General features: G+C 37.9%; 1 protein-coding gene across 5 annotated transcripts in view; it reads left to right on the top strand.

The window, feature by feature from the left end:
* GLIS3 (GLIS family zinc finger 3) overlaps nt 1-18,657 on the top strand; it is a 611,903-nt gene that overhangs the window by 504,906 nt on the left and 88,340 nt on the right. For all 5 annotated transcript variants that reach the window (XM_070431578.1, XM_070431577.1, XM_070431580.1 and 2 more), the window contains 2 exons: nt 1,711-1,872; nt 4,899-5,009. In XM_070431578.1, coding sequence (XP_070287679.1) covers nt 1,711-1,872; nt 4,899-5,009 — 273 coding nt within the window. The remainder of the gene's footprint in view (nt 1-1,710; nt 1,873-4,898; nt 5,010-18,657) is intronic.

The following is an 18,657-nucleotide window of genomic DNA, read 5'->3' as shown; positions in this document are numbered from 1 at the left end:
AAGAGGCCTCTTAGCTATGAATTGGGGGTTAACTTTGAGCACCTTTATTCTCAAACTTGTGACCTAATTGAAAATCTGTGGAAATAAGCCATTTAACTCCTTTCCCCTAGCGACATAGCATTCTATCTTTCACTCTGTTGTAAAAGTAGTTGACTTCGTCAGCAATCATTTTCTGTTCAGGCTAAAGTTATAAAAATCAGGAAAACACCGAAATTATTTTAAGCAAAATATAAAAATTGAAATGAACCAACATATGTCTATGAAACATGTATAACTCTCAATCAAAAAATAAGTGCAACTTTCATATATTTCTTAAAATACTTCAGCATACAAAATCTGGACAACTTAAAAAGATGGAGTTATGACATGTTTGAGTATCTTTTCTCATTAGTTCGTCCTTCATTAAAAATGAAAATTCAAATAACTAAAACTTGGCCAGCTCTGGATCATTCCTTCATGAACAATGTACTCCATCATCTAATGTAATAAGCAAGAGAACCAAAGAGTTTCATGAAAGATCTTGAAGTAAGGTTAGGTAATACCTGCTAATTTTGAATGAAAACCATCTAGTATTTACTTTTGCTTAGATTCTGTGCTCCCTATACCCCTCCTCATACATGCATTCCTCTCTAAGAAGTGTGGTTTCTTAATTGCTGTAAACATTATGCTTTGTTCTGATTAATTTTTCCCATAATCATAAGTTTCTCAGTGGAAATTCTAAGGCTATTAAAATTGTCAAAGTGACAAATATTTTGAGGCTTAGCACCAATAAGAGAGTTAAAGGATAAAAATGCCCATCTCACCTTTATGCTTCCTTTATAGGCTTGCTCTAACACACCTTCTTTATGAGATTGGCATTTCAAGGATTGGAATTACTTTGACCAGCTAATGGTGGCTGACATTTTGCCCACAGAAGGCATTATGTAAAAATTACTATTAGTAAATATTATTGATAAACCAATGAAGCATTTCTTGAACTTGCCAGTCTTTCATTTTCAGTTCTTCTCTTCTTGAACTAGGTAACCAAATTTCTTTTAAAAAAATGAAAATAAATAAAACCATTACTTTATTAGGAAAATTATTTAGCATTAAATGTCTTTTAGTACCATTTTGAAAGCATGTTTAAAAACTGTATCTCATTAGGCTTGGCATTACCCTTAACAAGTTCAATCTTTTGGGAGTTGGAAAACCCCTTAAAATAGAGTTAAGCAAGTTTATGATCATAATAACTCAATGACACATACCTTTTTCATCTTGAACTCTTGGATCTTCAATTCACTTTTTTTCTCATACATCACTCTAATTTTTCTTGTTAGTTTATTAGTTGTAAAAAGTTTCTTCCTTCCTGGTTCCTTCGATTTAAACCAATTTGGAAATGGAAAAGTATGTTAATTTTTTAATAAGTCTTTAAGACACGCATTACTGTATTTTTATTAACTGAGCCAGATGGCTCACAGTGAATTCTCTCTGACATAAGTAATCACAGGATTCAGTTTGGGACCCAAGTCTGATACAGAAAGTGGCATGTATATTGAGTGGGAAAGTGCAGTTTACATAAACATATAGATATATTTAGAAGTAATATTTGTTACTGTTTGGATTTTATTTTTTGTTTTAGGCTAAGTACAAACTAGGAACACTTTTTTCTGTCCCTCAAACTCAAGCTCTCAAAGTCCTTTTCAACAACCCCAAATTGTTTTCTCTCTGCAGTTTGAAGGTTGCAAGAAGGCCTTTTCAAGGCTCGAAAATCTCAAGATTCACTTGCGGAGTCACACAGGCGAGAAGCCTTACTTGTGCCAGCATCCGGGCTGTCAGAAGGCGTTCAGTAACTCCAGCGACCGTGCCAAGCACCAGAGGACGCATCTGGACACTGTAAGAATGGCAGGAGCTTTCCAACTTTCAGCCTGAAGCCCGGTGTGAGGAAGTGCCCTTTAGATAGTGGGATGGTGAAGGTGTTTGCTTTATGGCCTGCAGGTTACAGGGATAATGCCAAGGGCAGCAACGGAACCTGGTAAAGAGCCAGAGGGGCCTTGTTTGGCTCTTTCCTCATTTTTCTGTAGTCATGAGTATCCTAAATATTACAGCTGCCTGGGACTAATGGGTTCTTTGGTAACCTCTGTGTCCAAAGCAGAGGCAGTTTAAGGGCTGTCATAGAGTAGATTTTAGTACAGAGAATGACCACTACAGATTGGGCATTAAATTAAGTATTCAAATATCAAAATGTACTAAGACACACAATATACAGGGTGTGGCAAAAGTAGGTTTACAGTCGTGAGCACGCGAAACAATTTATTCTTGTATTATTACTTAATAATTATTGTATTATTATTTTCCATACCAACAACTACCTTTTTTTTCTTATTCTGGTTCTTTTCTTCTTGACATAAACATGTGGAGACTGGCATGGGTTTTGAGAGTGAATGTGGCCTTTTGCTTTAGAAACCCGCTGGTATTTTCACCTTTAACTAATCTAAAAAGAATCAGCAGCTCTTTCCCCAGGCTCAGTTTTATGATTTTCATTATCACACCTTCTTAGAGCATTTACAAATGTCTTTTCTAGACTCCACACTCGCTTTTATATTCTCAATTATGTTGAATGTTCTTCTTTGTATTTCTCAGGTTTTGATGCATTTTCCTTATATGAGGCCAGGTAGACTGTATGTAATTTCACTTCACTTAAAACCATCAGGATAAATGCATTATACACATCACAGATCTCTTATCCCACATTCTTGCAAATAATGTATTCATGACAGTACTTTTTCAGTGTTAACATTCTGATGTCTATTATTAAACTACACCAGGATTTGAATTTCGAAAAGATACTGTGATTTCTACACACCTTCTCATACATATTTAATATTCTTCTGATGTTATAGTTGACATATTTATTAAATTTTATATTAGCCTCTATTAGTCATATTGATAAAAGTCATTTTAACTATGTCACATAACCTTTCTAAACAGAATTATCTCCTGATATACATAAATGTGATGGTTTGCCTAGTAAATATCTGAAATATAATTAGAGTAATATGGATATAAGATTGACCCTTCCTGCTCCAGCTGAATTGAATTAAGTGATTTTAGGACCAACAGAATAGAATATTAAATGAATAAATTTGGTGAATAGCAGTATTTTTTTAAAGGTAGAAATAGGAAAAAAAGAATATATTATGTTAAAAAATGCCCTGTTTTGTATGTCTAAAATGGTCTGGGTAGAATCCAATAAATTTTTCAATTTATCATTAAACATTATCATGGAAGAATGAACATTCATGAGACAAGATTGTCTTGAGAAATTGCTTCTACTCTAGCTAGTTATCTGTAGTTTGAAAGAACTATTGTGAGGCTAAATGTTAGGGTTCTACTATACCCTTCTTTGGAGCTAATTTTAGCTAATCAAACTTCAGAGCATTTTCTAAAATCATTTTGGAATTTTAAAAAGTATCCTTTTTTAAAACTTTTGAGGAAAGCTACCTAAGATAATGATTTTATGATTCAGTTCAATGCAGTAGCTTTTAAAACTCAGCTATTTTTATTTTTTAAAATCACTTCTTTATTAAATATTCTTAAAATGTATTTTCTATTGTTGATAGTATTACAGATATCTCCCATTTTCTCTCTTCGCCCCACTCCTCCCAGCCCTTACCCACTCCCCTAGGTCTTCCCTACTCTATTGCCGTGTGCATGGGCTATGCATATAAGTATGTAAGTTCTTTGGTTTATCTCTTCTCATCCCTCAGACCTCTTCACACCGAGGTATGTCAGTCTGTTCCATACCTCCGTGCTGTGGTCTTATTTTATTGAAGTCATCATTTTTACTTTTAAGATCCAAACTACTATGGTTTAAATTTTTATTGTGTTTAACAAATTGATGTGCTCTCTTAAAATCATATAGAAATGAAACAGTTGTTTTAAAGAGCAAACTGTAGTTGCTGAAAGAATTTGTTATTTAAATTTAGGTGTTCGTTCTCTTTCAGTAAGTACTCCTTATGCTAAATGCTGTCAGAATTTTGGATAAAATACCTTTCTTCACTAAGTGGATTCTTTACTTACAGGAAAAATGGTTTTCCCATAAAGATTACTGAGTTCATAATTCTAACCCTGAATAGTTTTAATTCAGTTTTTTGTTAGCATTCGAATACCCAAACGGAAATAATTTTACAGTACAAAAATAAAAAGGATTCTAGACGTAGCCTTAAGCTCCACACTTCACGTTGCTCAGGAGCAGGAGGGAAAGGAGTAGCAAAACTTCTGCTCTCGTCACACTCAACCAAGGGCTTATTCACAGACCCCAGGCTTAGTACCATGACTTCTCTACAACTAATACCATTAATGTCCCTCTGGCTGATTTTTCATGTGTCTGTTGTTTGAAACCTGTCTCCTACTCATTTTCTACTAATTTTCCCTTTTAATTCTCTCCCTCTCTCTTTCTGAATCAGGTTTCTTCTGAAACATTCCCAGTCTTTTCTGGACTTTTCTACAGCTTCTTTATACCTGAACTCTTAAAGAATATGTGTTTCCTAGTTTCTGACAGTCCCAATGACTGTTTTCAGGGGAACATAACTGTAAGTATGACCAGAGATGTTTAATAATAATTTCCATGTTTAAAAAATGCCATAAGAGATTCCTGTAAAAGTACACTCTATGGCAATCTCTTAAAAATCATCAAAGATAGGCAGTCTCTTTGTTTCTTGAAAGTTTACTCTCCTTTCTGCCTTGATGCAAACTTACTGGGCTTTCTCATGAAAATGTCCAAGTATTACCCAATATTTCATATCAGTCGGTTGGTAATCGCTCATGCTCTGAAGCCAATAAATAAGTCTTTGAGTAGACCTTCCCCAGTTACTTTTAGGATTTAACCACAGCCATTTCTTTCTGTCTTTCTTATTTAGAAACCTTATGCTTGTCAGATTCCAGGATGCACCAAACGCTACACAGACCCAAGTTCCCTAAGAAAGCATGTGAAGGCTCATTCTTCCAAAGAACAACAAGCGAGGAAAAAGGTAATTTTAAAAAAGAAGTTACTCAGTCAGAAAAAGCAGTTAAATTCTTGAATACTGGGAGCTTCTGCAGGGCGTTGGAAATTCGTATATGTCTCAGGGTCTGATATGTGTTAGACTCTTTGCAGAGAGAAGTCTTCCATGAAATAACAGACATACTTCATTTTATTGGGCTCTGTTTATTGCTCTTCCCAGGTATTGTTTTTCATAAGACCATCCACCAGCCAAAAGATTGACTCCTTGAAGGCTCAAATGATGGTTAGAATTTTTTAGCAATAAAATATTTTCAATTAAAGTATGTACATTGTTTTTTTAGACATAATGCTACTGCACACTTATAAGACTATACTTATTATATGTATCGGGAAACCAAAAAATACCTGTGGCTTGCTTTATTGCAGGGCTCTGGAACCCAACCTGAATGTCTCTGAAGGATGCCTGTAATAGCAAGGTTGTGATGTGTATAGTTGATATAGCCAGATATGAATTTCTGGGGAGAGCTTGTAGAATAGGAATCAGAGAAAATTAAGTGTAAGTCTCCTAAATTGCAAAGTAATAAAAGGCTTTTATGGAAATTAAGTTCAAATAACAAGAATATTGAATTAGAAAAAACAGCACAACAGAAATCCTGTCTGGAGATAAGTGCTTTTTCATAAAATATCGATAGGCTAAAATAATTTTAACTCCGATAAAGAAGGTAGGTTAATTTCTAGGATGAGTAAGAATAGAAGCATTCCTCCATGCTTAGAAAAATAATATTTATTGTCCTGGACAATTTTGCTCTGTGGTTAGAGCATCACGCCTTGGACCAAAGGGTCCATCCGGGTTTGATTCTGGGGTCAAGGGCATGTATCTGGGTTGCAGGTTCCCCGCCCTCAGTCAGGGCATGTATGGGAGGCAACCAATTGATGTATCTCCCTTGCATCGATGTTTCTGTCTCCCCCTACTCCCTCCCTTCCACTCTTTCTAGAAATCAATGAAAAAAAATATCCTTGGGTGAGGATTTAAAAGAAATGTTTCTTAATAGGTACTTCATATGAAAATCTGGGAAAGGAATTGAGCCTAAAATTACTTTGACATCAATGAGGGATCAATATATCTTTCAAAGTTTATAGAAATCATAGTATCTCAGGTTTAGAAGCAATGCTAAAGATCAACCAGCCAACCCACCTGACTCGTTCTCCTGACCTCATAAGACCTCCAGCAAGTGGTTGGCTGTGCTGTGCTTCAATGCCTCAAGAGATGAGGAGCTTACCACCTCACAAGGCATTTCCTAATCATTGAGTTCATAACTTTTGGACCAACAGGTATCCTCTGACCATGGCAGGAAATATGTTGACTTGACTGTGGCTTTTTGAATATTTCATTTGTGTTCAGATGGGTACCTGATTCATTTAAGGGCCCTTCATAACAAACTTAAGGGAAGTTTAAGACTCAACTTATTTCAAGTGATTGAACCTCTTGGCCATGGTTTTCAAGCAACCATGACTTCTAGCTACCTAGAATCTTGTATTTTTTCATGGTTTATATGGATATAACCCTTTTATGTTGAAAAATGCTCTGTAGTCTTTTTGTTATTCTTCCTTGAGAGGTGTTAGCACAAAGCCAGTTAGTTGAGGGCTTATATATGGAATAATTTGACCTCTTTCCTATTAGAAAAATGCCTGTTAGAAGGGTGTGATAGATATTATTTTTTTGAAATCTTTATTGTTGAAAGTCTTACATATGTCCCTTCCTCCCCCCGCCCCCATTGACCTCTTCTAGCCTGTCCTCACCCCCCACCCCAGGCCTTCACCACCCTATTATCTGTGTCCATGGGCTATGCATATATGCATAGAAATTCTTTGGTTGATCTCTGCTCACCCACCCACTCTTCCCCATCTTCCCTCTGAGGGTCAACAGTCTGCTCTATGCTTCTATGTATCTGGATCTATTTTGTTCATCAGTTTATTTTATTCATTAGATTCCACATATGAGTGAGATCATGTATACTTATTTTCCTCTGACTGGCTTATTTTGGTTAGCATAATTAGGATATTCTTAATTATATACAAACCCACTCTAGTAAGTCAATTGTTGAAATCATTTTTTTCTCTATAAATATAGTTAGGTCTCTTTAATTAGCAACATATAATAGTATCAACAATAATAGATGATCATTTGGTGTGGATTAGATATATTCTTTTATTTTAAAAGAGCAAAGGAGCTGCTAAATGAGTAGTAATATTATAATATAAATAAATTTGTAAGGAGATGTTTAATATTCTCTTTTTTTAAATCCTCACCAAGGATATTTTTCCCACTGATTTCTGGAGAGAATGGAAGGGAGGGAGAAGGAGAGGAGAGATAGAGAGAAACATCTATTGGTTGCCTCCCATACATGTCCCTACCAGGGCTGGGGAACCTGCAACTGAGGTACAATGCCTTTGTTCAGGAATCAAATCCTTGACCCTTGGGTCTGCAGATGCATGCTCTAACTACTGAGCATACAGCCAGGGCAATATTGTTAAAATAATACATCCTTGTTGCATACATTAACGTTTAGCAGGACTACCGCCTAATGGTTTTTGTCTTTGTCTGTGTATATCTTATAAACTTGAAGTGATAAGTTGTGTTTGTTAAAAACAAACAAACAAAAACCTCTTGCTGAGAGTGTTTTCCCCCTGAATATGACCATTCTCCAGATCATAATTAGGATTTACTGTAATAGCAAATCTGACCTGAGATTGGAGAGCACCTTCATATATAGTAACAGTTGTCATGGACATGACAGAATACAAGTCCCATATCGAGACAAATAAGCTCCACTATGTAGTGACAGTAGGTATGGAAACATAATGTACATTTTCAGGAATTGTTAATGGTTTCTATTGTTCAAATATGGTACATTTCAGCCTCTATAAAGGAAGAGTAGTTTATGTGAAAAATCCTCAGAGCACTAATTTAAAAAAGAAAATCAGACTTCAAGATTACACATTATAAATTTATAGACAATTTGCAGACAAACCTTCAACAGGCAATCTAGTTAACAAGGAACAGTATTATAATCTAACTAGAGGCCCGGTGCACGAAATTCATACATGGGTAGGGTCCCTAGGCCTGGCTGGCAATCAGGGTCGATCTGTAGGGCAACTGTGGGACGGTCAGGGGCCCCTGCTGGCACCCGCCTTGGCTGGCCTGGGCCTGTGGGCTGGGGGCAGCTCCTGCGTTGAGCATATGCCCCCCCTGGTGGTCAGTGCGCATCATAGCGACTGTTAGTTCCACTGGTCATTCCACTGTTTGGTCAATTTGCTTATTAGGCTTTTATTATGTAGGATGTCAAGTATTTCAGTATTGTTATAATTTTATCTTAAGTAAAATAACTTTTTGTCTCTCCGATGATTTAGCTTTTGATGCTCACTCAGTTTTGTGCAGATGGTTGAGTTGGATTTGGCTGACTTTCATTGCCTGGTCTTTAGTGACAAATTTACTGTGTTTACTTTCTGAATTCTAACCTGTCTTTTTAATCTGAAGATTTAAAAATCCTTTATAGATCTATGATGGATTAATTTATGGAAATTAAAATGAAAAAAATTGTCTCACCCAATAAAAAGAGGAAATGTCACTCCCAGGAGAAACAGTGCCAATAAACCTGAAATCAGTCAATCCGCATGTTTGAACCTTGTGCTGGTGTACTGGTGTATAATGTTTACATGGTACAGTGTTGTTACTAGACCTTGGAGAGATTCTAATTGCTAACTCACATCAGGGCTTGGTATTTGAAATATTTCCTGGCAGCAATAATAAAAAAAGTAAGAAACAATAAACCTTTTAAGGCAGAATTAAGATTATTTACGACTTTAATTAAAATTGAAAACTGGCATCATTTCAAAAAAGCCTTTACAAAAATGTGAATTCATCAAAAATAACCATAAAAATTCCAAGGTGATAAAGGCACAGTGGAGTAATGGTCCCAGCCCTAGGGAATTGTTTTGTTGAAAAGAATAAAACCCTTTCTGTCACACCCTGTTAGTCATGGACTCATTTAATATCCCTGGTCTGTCTGCCTCTAATCCTTTTTTTAACCCCTCTCCCCCCCAGACACTAAATGACATTATTTTGGTCTTAACGTTGCTGGCTTTATGAGGTCCGACTCTGAAATCAGGGCCAGTGACAAGGCACCTTGAGCTTTAAGACAAATGTTTATAAGGAGGGACAGAGATCTTTTAAGCTATGCCCTGGCCATTGTCATGTGGCCCTTTCCCATACCTGTTGGATCCTACTAAAAACCAAGAACGTGAAATCTCAGCTAAATATTATTTATGCAGAAAAAAAGAAAGAAGAAGGGGGAAAAACACCTTTCTACAAAGGAATTGGGGTAATTTGTCTCATTACATGCAGAGAGTAACTTTTCTCTTTGTCTAATGCGTGCACACCCACACATCCCATCAGCTATGTGCAGACTTCTTCTGTGGGATGTGCTTTGCAGATCTCGAGTTTATTAAATAGAGGGCTACACAGATAAATGAGTAGGGAAATACTCAAATCACTAGTGAAGGTCTCTAGTGAGAGTGGAATCTAGCCTGCGGAGCTGAAGGTAGAGTCTGTCCTCCAGCCCTGGCTGACAGTGGGTGGTGAAATGAGAGAAAATTAAGGCAATGAGCCACTTGGAATTTTCCTCAAGGTTGTGAGCTTTATCAGAATTTTTCATTTTCACCTTGGAAGTGCCATAAGCAGGGGAGTTTCCTTCAACTCTGGCCCATTATCAAAATGGACTTTTTAAAAGTGAATGCAAAGAATGCTGGGCCAACAGTTAGAGATGACATGACTCTTCCGTCCATTTCACACTTCCTCCATTCCAAACTTTCAGTGTGATCTGTTAAATGTTTGTTACACGTTCCCCTTTGGCCCACCGTGGTCGATGACTTTCACTTTGGGGATCTCCATGCAAGCTGTTTTAAACCAAGCACAGCTTTTGAAACGTGTGTGAATGCAGCATGTATTATATTTCCTACTTAGAGAACAGCTCTACTACTAAATAGCTTCCTGGCTAGAATAGAGCAGCTTATTTAATGCAACTCTGTTCACATGGAATTGGCAATTCTTTGAAATCTGTTCAGAGCCATATACATTCAAAACTGTAAACAATTTCATTAAGCACTATGTAGGTTAACTTTGCTCTGTGCAGTTGTTGGAATCTTAAAAACTAATGTGAAAAAATACAGTTTTCCCTAAATGGAAGCTTGTGTTAGAAGAGCCAAGAGGCTCACTTTTCTGTCGGTTGTTTACTGTTACCATCTACATGGGGAATGGCATGCACAGTGATCCATAATCAGAGGCCTTCCCAGATTGTGACAAAACCCTCCCTTCCTCCTTCCCTTTCTTCCTTCTCTGCTCAGGAATAAACTAAATCACTCCAGCTCCTAATGGAATGTCAATAATGGGCACATATCATGGACATATAATTTCAAGATGAGCTAACTCCCTTACCTTCCTCTCACATTTAAGAAATCATATTGGAATTGGAGTGAGAGAGATGCTATTACAGGACTGATGTTAAAACAGCACTAATTATGTTTGTTTTTTGTTAAGCAAGTCACTAACTTCTGTACTTGTTAACAATTGCCGGTAACAAATTATTGGTATCACACCTCAAAACAATGGTAAGAGATACTGCCTGCCTGAATGTCTTGGTGCCTCAGTTAAGGATACCCGATTTCAAGGAAGGCTCTGGGTATGCTTCTGTAAAACAAATATTTTTTGGTTCAAAATAGTGATGCTAACTAATAATTAAATTTAAAGGAGAAAAAAAAGGTCAAGTTAATCCTAGGCCTACAGTACTGATTTGGATTTTAAACCAGTTGTCTGGCGGCTTCTGTTTTAAGCAGATCCAATGTATAACCAGCTATGCTTTCGAGAGCATTTTGATGATACATGGTGATTGGAGTTGTTTAAAAGGAATTGAGAACTCACATTTGGGGGGGGATGGGGAAGTGGTGGGCAGGAGCAGTTGTCCATGAGAGTAAGTAGTGAGAAAAGGCTTATGTTCTTTTCTGAAGAGATTGGAGAAGCTGGCTTCAGCCTTATAAATACAGAAAAATAAATGCCATCATCCCTGGGCCTAGTGGCCCAGTATATTTTTTAGCTCTTAAAATAATGTTTACCAAAGTGTGTTCTTTGGAACACATTCCACAGGATGTTATTCAATATTTACCTTTAAAAAGTTTTTGCTGTCCTATTAATCTGAGAAATGCTGAGTTAAATAATATTTAATGGTTTCCTTCTTGCAAGAGTTCTCAGACCCTTGGATATACCAATACTCCAAGGGGAAGATAACAATAAGCATTGCTCAAAATTACTTGGCCAACAATCTTCTTTTTCCTCTTGAGCTTCTCATCAGGTTGCTCTTCTAGTAAATTACTTGAGGAATACAGTCTCAAGTACTTTTATTTATTCCATTCAACAAATATATATTAAGTAGGTACTATGTGTCAGGCACTGCATTAGACCCATAGATGCGAGTGTATATATGACAGACACATACATTCTCTGTCCTCAAAAAGCCACCTTGCCTTGGTGAAGTCCAACAACAATAGAAAGGTAAACAGAAAATCTATAATAATAAAAGCGTAATATGCTAATTAGACTGGACAGCCAAATGACCTTCTGGATGACCTTCCAGATGAAGCCGCAGCAGCAGGGGCTGAGGCAGAGGCACTTAGGGGTGATAAGGCAGGCAGGTGAGCAGTTAGGGGTGATCAGGCAGGCAGGCAAGTGGTTAGGGGCGATAAGGCAGGCAGGCGAGTGGTTAGGAACGATCAGGCAGGCAGGCAAGTGGCTAGAGGCAAACAGGTAGCAGGGGAGCAGTTAGGGGTGATCAGGTAGGCAGGCAGAGGTGGTTAGTGGCCATCAGGCAGGCAAGCAGGTGAGCGGTTAGGAGCCAGTGGTCCCGGATTATGAGAGGGATGTCTGATTGCCAGTTTAGGACATCCTGCAGTTGGACATCCCCTGAGGGGTCCCAGATTGTGAAAGGGTGCAGGCCGGGCTAAGGGACCCCCCCCCCCATCTGTGCATGAATTTCATGTACCGGGCCTCTAGCAGTAACATAAGTGCAAGCAAGGTAACAGCAAGGGAATTGAAATTGAGATTACAGAGGGGGACCTACTGAGGTGAGATGGTCAGGAACTCATTGAAATGGCCACTTTGGAAATGAGAAGAATGTATTAGTTGCAAAATTTTTAAAAGCACTAAAGTCAAAATTTTATACCTTCCTGTTTGAGCTTCTTTTAAAAGAACCTGGTACTGTCCGGCCCATGTGCATCAGTGGTTGAGTGTCGGCCAGGAGGTCACAGTTCAATTCCTGGTCCAGGCATATGCCTGGATTGCAGGCTTGATCCCCAGTAGGGGGCATGTAGGAGGCAGCTGATCAATGATCCTCTCTCATCATTGATTTTTCTATCTCTTTCTCCCTCTCCCTTCCTCTTTGAAATCAATGAAAATATATTTTAAAAATTATTAATAAGATATAATTTTTAAAAACCTGAGCACAGTAGTATTCAGGATCACTGTAGCTTGTTATAATCGCACTTTTCTGCAGCCTGTCCTCAATCATGGTTGCATCGAAGGGACTGGATGCTAGAGAGCAAAATGGGTAGCTTACATCTCCCACCTAAGAAAAGGGCTTGGATGGTTAGTATTTGTGGTTCACAAGTGAGGCCATTCACCAGCTCTGAGGATTTAGAAACAAGTAAGACCTGAGCTTGCCCTCCTGCAGATTTCATTCCAACAGGAGACATGTGGAGACACTTGCTTTCAGTGCAGTAGAAGAAATGCTGTGATCCATTTGCATAAAAAATGCTTAGGAACATGGTTTCTGAGAGTTTCTTTGGAAATGATGGAGATTCTTAAGTCTTAGGCTCTGTTGTTTGAAAGCAAGGGGGATATCTTTGGGTTTTTACATTGCTCTCGATTACATTATAACGCTTCGTCTTGAATGGTAAAGTAGTTTTATTTCTCTTCCCCCTCAAAATTCTTAATTGGGACAAAAAAAGTAGGGGTATTTGGCACAGCTCTGGCCAACTATGCAAGGGATGAGGACCCTGTGACAAGTGCTTTAATGAGCAGTTGAAGCTGTACAGTGCCTAGCACAGCTACCTTATGGAAATAGTTCCTACATAATTGCTTTTTTGATTGATTGACTGTCGGATAGAAGCCTTCTAAGCTTCTCATTTCCTTTCTCTTACTAGATTTTGTGGATTCTCTATGAAAATGATTTTGGAATAAAAGCATTTAACTCAGACTCTCTGCTGCCTAAATATAATGTCCTGAAATATCATGACATAGCTCAGTATTGCCTTCTGAGGCATTCACTCCTCATCTCCACGTCTGAAATGCTGTTTCCCCTGTGCAGTTCTGCTGGTTCTGCCAGTTCTCATTTGTCTTCCCTTTTCAGCTTTAGTTGCATTTTGTCTTTGATATCCGTGGACACTCTTTTCCCATTTGTTAGCATCTTGGCTCTCGGAGCTGTGAAGATTTATTTTCAGGGTGACTTCACACGCAGGCTTGGATAAGGCTAATGTAAAAACTTCTCATGGTGGATACTAGGCAGGTGGCTGTGTCTTGAATTGGACGTCAGGAGGTATGGGCTTCTTTTAAGCTTTGCCATGAATTGCTTCGTGACTGAGCTTAAGTTACATTCCCCTGGTTTTTCTATTTCCCCATCTTTACAGCTAGCTTGAAAGGCAAACACGGGGCCTCAGAGGTAAAAGGGTAGCTATTTCAGTAGAACGCATTGTTGTATCACATACCTGCAATCCAGGGCAGTGTATTGTGACTGACAACAGAACAACAGTGTACTTGGAGATATTTTCCTTCCTGAGAACTATTCTTTTAGGTGGAATCATTTTTCAGCGAGTACTATAGCCAGTCTTCCTCAGTTATATAGATGCTCGATAGCAATGGGTAGAAAAAAGATGCAAACAAGGGAAATGAAGCTGAGACCCAAACTGCAGGGAATTAAAATCAAATTTTAACCAATGATATTTGGTTCTATTCAGGGATCCATGGTGGGGGCGGGGTGTCCATGAATGGATGAATAGGTTTTAGGAAGCTCATGAAATCCCAGAAATTATGGGGAAAATGTATTTTCCCCCTAGGGAAAGGCTCCATAGAGTTCACCGATTTTCCAAAATTAAAGCACTCTGGTGATTTCCCCCACTTCCCCAAAAAAGACAAAAGAACTGCCACAAAGGAACACAGATAAATTCTGGGAGGTGGTGAATATGTCTGTCACCTTGATTGTAGTGATGGTATCACAGGTGTTAACATTATGTGCAAAGTCATCAAATTGTGCACTAAATATAGTCTTTTTGTATATGAATTATACCTCACTAGAACTGTCTAAAATAAACAAACATAAAACCATGTGAGCCCAACGCAGTGCAGGACTCCTAGTGACTTTCCCCATAGATCTCACACTCATAAAGACTCTGCCCAGCTAATAAGATTTACTGCCCCAGAGGATTTACTGCTGCTTACTCAGCATTTGCCCTCAGTTTGTTATTTTGCTAAGCCCTTGGGTGTACAAAAATGGTAAGATGCACCCTTTTTTCTTGAGGCAATCTGAGGTATTAAAATTGGATTTTGACAAGGGGTGGGCTGATTATACAGATAGTATGTTGAAGTGGAGAGTGGAGAGTATACTGGTTAGGACAGTAAGTACTTTTGTAAGATTCAATGGAGGTCTGAAAGAGGTTAGTAGCATTTGGGGTAAATATGAGTGGACAGGGAGTGTTGAATTGAAATCCAGGAGTGAGGAGAAGGGAAGATTCAAGATGGTGCCCACGTTTCTAGCTCCCAGGATTGGGTGAGCAGTCCGCAGGTGGAATTTCTTCCTCCAGGAAACCTCACATCTGTTGTTAAGGCCTTTCAACTGATTGGATTAAAAATCAACTGATTGTAGATGTTAATCACATCTAAAAAAATACCTTTACAGCAAACCTAGATTAGTGGTTTATTGTGTAACTGGGGACTAGAAACTAGCCAAGTGGACACATAAAACTGACCATCACACCCATAAACTCAAACCCATTATGTTAAAATTTAACTGAGGTTACTTTATTTGAAGGTGACACTAGCCAAATGAAAATGGAGCATGTTGAACCTCAGAGTATAATTTATATTAGTGCAAACTGATTATTCACTAGGAAAACAGAAGGAAATTAATTATTGGATATACCAGGTAGCATTCCCTTTCACTATACCATTGACAGTTCAAAGGAAATTTGTTTATGCCAATTAATTTTTCCCTAATATATGTTTTCCTTTATATTGGGTTTATTAGGGTGACACTGGTTAACAAATTGTACAGGTTTCAGGTATATAATTCTATAATACATCATCTGTATATTGTGTTGTGTGTTCACCACTCCAAGTCAAGTCTCCTTCCATCACCATTTATCTCCCTCTATATATACCCTTCTCCACCCCTCCCTCCTCCCCCTCCCCCCAGCAATCACCACGTGGTTTTTAGTGTCCATGAGTTTTTTCCTCTTTTTTTTGTGTGTGTTCAATCCTTCTACCCCTCCCAGCCGCTCTCCCCCCCCTCCCCCACCACCCACCACCACCATTGCCCAGACAGCTGTCAGCCTGTTCTCTATGAGTCTGTCACTATTCTGCTTGTTACTTCATTAGATTCCTTATATGAGTGAAGTAATATGATACTTGTCTTTCTCTGACTGGATTATTTCACTTAGCATAATGCTGTGCAGGTTTATCCATGCTCTCACACAGGGTAAGATTTCCTTCTTTTTTTCAGCCATGCAGTATTCCATTGTGTAAATGTACCCATGCCAATTAATTTAAAGACACTGTACAAAGAATGTAAAAGAAGTTTATACTTTAAGCAAATAAGTGGATACTTTTTAACTACATTTTGTGTTGTATGTCAGATAATTTATAGAATCATATAAGTTCATCATAATGTTAATTTTTAAATGAGTCATTTTTGTCATAAGTTTATATCATACATTCGTTAATACAGTGTTTATATCATATTAAATGAAATAATGACAGTAAAACACTTAGCATGGTACCTGACACATTATACCTGCCCAATAAAGGTTAGCAACTATGGCTAAAATTAACTCATGTTGTCTATTAAGTGTTTCTAAGAGAGAAGACAAGTGGTTGTTGAAAATTTAGTGAGTTGGTTTTCTCTACTCCGGATTCTTCCATTAATTTAACTGAGATTTTAGCTGTTTGAAAATAATTAATGGAAACTGAGATTGTGGCATAATTATGACTTGTTCGTATAATCACTTTGTGTTTTTGTAAATATAAGAAACACATTTGAAGTCATGTATATGGTTTTTAAAATCTCAACCCAACAAACTGACCATCCTGATGCCTATGTCCATCCAGAGAATCCATGTGGCTGGGTTGGAAACCACTGCCATTTGTCAGTTCTCCCCTAGATACCGTTTTGTGAATGAGAGATGGGTGGTATTGATTTCATACTAAAGAGTTTATTTCTGTGCCCATTTTAGACGTTGTTGTTTCCTAATTTTGCCTTTTCTAGATTGGCAGAAGACCTCTCCTTATTTCTTTGTTATTATAATTATTTGGTATTTTATTTCCTCTAGTGTAAGTTATCTGCTTATTTCTTCTGCATGTGGACTTCTGAGCCATGCACCTGGATTCTAATCCCTACACCACCAGTTTTAATGATATAACCTTGGATGATATAACCTTATTTAATATTTCTGAATTTCGGGCTCTCATTTGTGAAATCTGGAGAGTGTCAGCAATCCCATAGGTTGGCTGTAGCTTCTATTGAGAAATCGTGCACAGTGCTCACTGCAGTCCCGCCTTAGAATGCAGTCCTTGGAGAGGAAGTGGCTGTGCCCACAGGAGTGGGAGTTATGAGAAGGTGTTATGATACAGAGGGAAATGGCTTGTTGTCCTCCATTTCTGCTGAGGAAACTGGCTTTAATAAGTGGTTTAAAGAGGTAGTGAGATAATAGCAAGAATTTTCTATAGGAAGAAGAGATGTTTTTCTTGCCCCAGCTGGTTTAGTTGGATTCTTGCTTGAGGAGAACTTGACAAACAGATCTTCCAGGCACCACTGGAGTTGTACAAGTGGAATCGTCTCTCTGTCATTCAGATGTTTCCATAGTGACCATGTTAATAGAGATAAAGAAAGGGTCCTATTTCATCTTTGTCTGATGCTTTAACATTTTAGAACCATTTTGTATACATTATCTTATTTTATTCCTTTTGCCTTTGGAGTCAGAATGGATTTTTTATGATTAATTCTACTCTCTGTAGATTGTTTCTGAGAAAAGTTCGTAAATGGAAAGGGAGCTAAGTATGATGCCAAAGGTGGTATGCTGTTTTCCTACAAGCCGAAAGACCTAACAGAATGTGTGCCAGAATTAGTTAACACTGCCTAATGAATAGCCGTCCATTAAATCTTGACATACTGTTTGCAATCTTGGCATTCCACAGAACATTTTGGCAAAAGATTATCCTCCCACTTAACAAATCCAGAGCCCTCTTTATAAACTGTAGCAAAGTGTCATATGACATCTTAAATACTCACTGTTTCCTCTGTTTGTTGAGTATGGACTAATTCTCTTGAGTTAACTGTTAAAGGACCAGAGATAGTTGCTGCCTGTCTCCGTAGGGCTGCTTTTTAAACTGGAATGGAAAGATGTTTTTCCCGAGTGGCTTTTTGGGATGGGTGCCTGCTGCATGGCCACTCACAGGGCCAGGTGTGGGGACAGCTGTAGCCCATCAGAATTAAAAGAATTCTTCCATCAGAATTATTGGAATCTTTAAATGTAATCTCATCCTCCCTGCAGACCAGAATGTGGAATCACATGTAGGAAGTCCCAAAAGATATTCATAAAGCCTCTTGGTGAACTCTTAAGCTTTCTGACTTTTAAGAAAATCTTTTATTGTTGTTATTTAGCAAGTCTAATATGTGCAAACATTCTTTATATTATTAGGTCCAAAACCTACCTTCTGGAGCACCAGCAGGCACGTGGACTCTAGTCCTGTCTTCCACGATTGCTTATTCTTTGGCATTAATGAACTTGCTGTTGTATATAGAAATTCTGCATTAATACCCTCAGTTCCCTGCAATTTTTTCTTATTACCAAGTTTCCAGTTTTTTTAGCATATGGATTGCATTCCTTTCTATTCTATTTCCTTCATTCCATAGCACAGTTTCAACTAGGGTCATGTGAGACCTGCAATGTCATTTATTGGCTGTTGAGGCAAGCATTGAGATTGAAAAGGCTGACAAGAGAACCAAAGTTTTAGGGCCTTACATATCATGCTAAGATGTTTAAACATAGACCATGGTCAGATCTATGATTTAGAAAGATAATTAAGGTGGTAACATGGAGGATGAATTAGGAATTTTAGGTGAAAGGAGATAAGAGAATTAGGTGGCAAATTTCTATTTATCCATGTTCTTTAGATATAGTGGCACATCCAAAGATGACTATATCCATCTAGGTTGTCATCAATTTCAGGTTTCTCAGTCTTGTCCAGGATGCTATCATGAATGTCTTTGCTAAATATCTTGATGAATTGAAGGCTCATTATATGTGCAGCTTTCACTTAATGGTATTTAAAAAGGAAATGAGGATTCTCTGTTGTTCTC

This window comes from Myotis yumanensis, unplaced genomic scaffold (assembly GCF_028538775.1).
Source record: "Myotis yumanensis isolate MYYU_CA2020_CCGP unplaced genomic scaffold, mMyoYum1.0.hap1 SCAF_12, whole genome shotgun sequence".
Taxonomy (NCBI): Eukaryota; Metazoa; Chordata; class Mammalia; order Chiroptera; family Vespertilionidae; genus Myotis; species Myotis yumanensis.
This window is presented reverse-complemented; position numbering and strand designations above follow the sequence as displayed.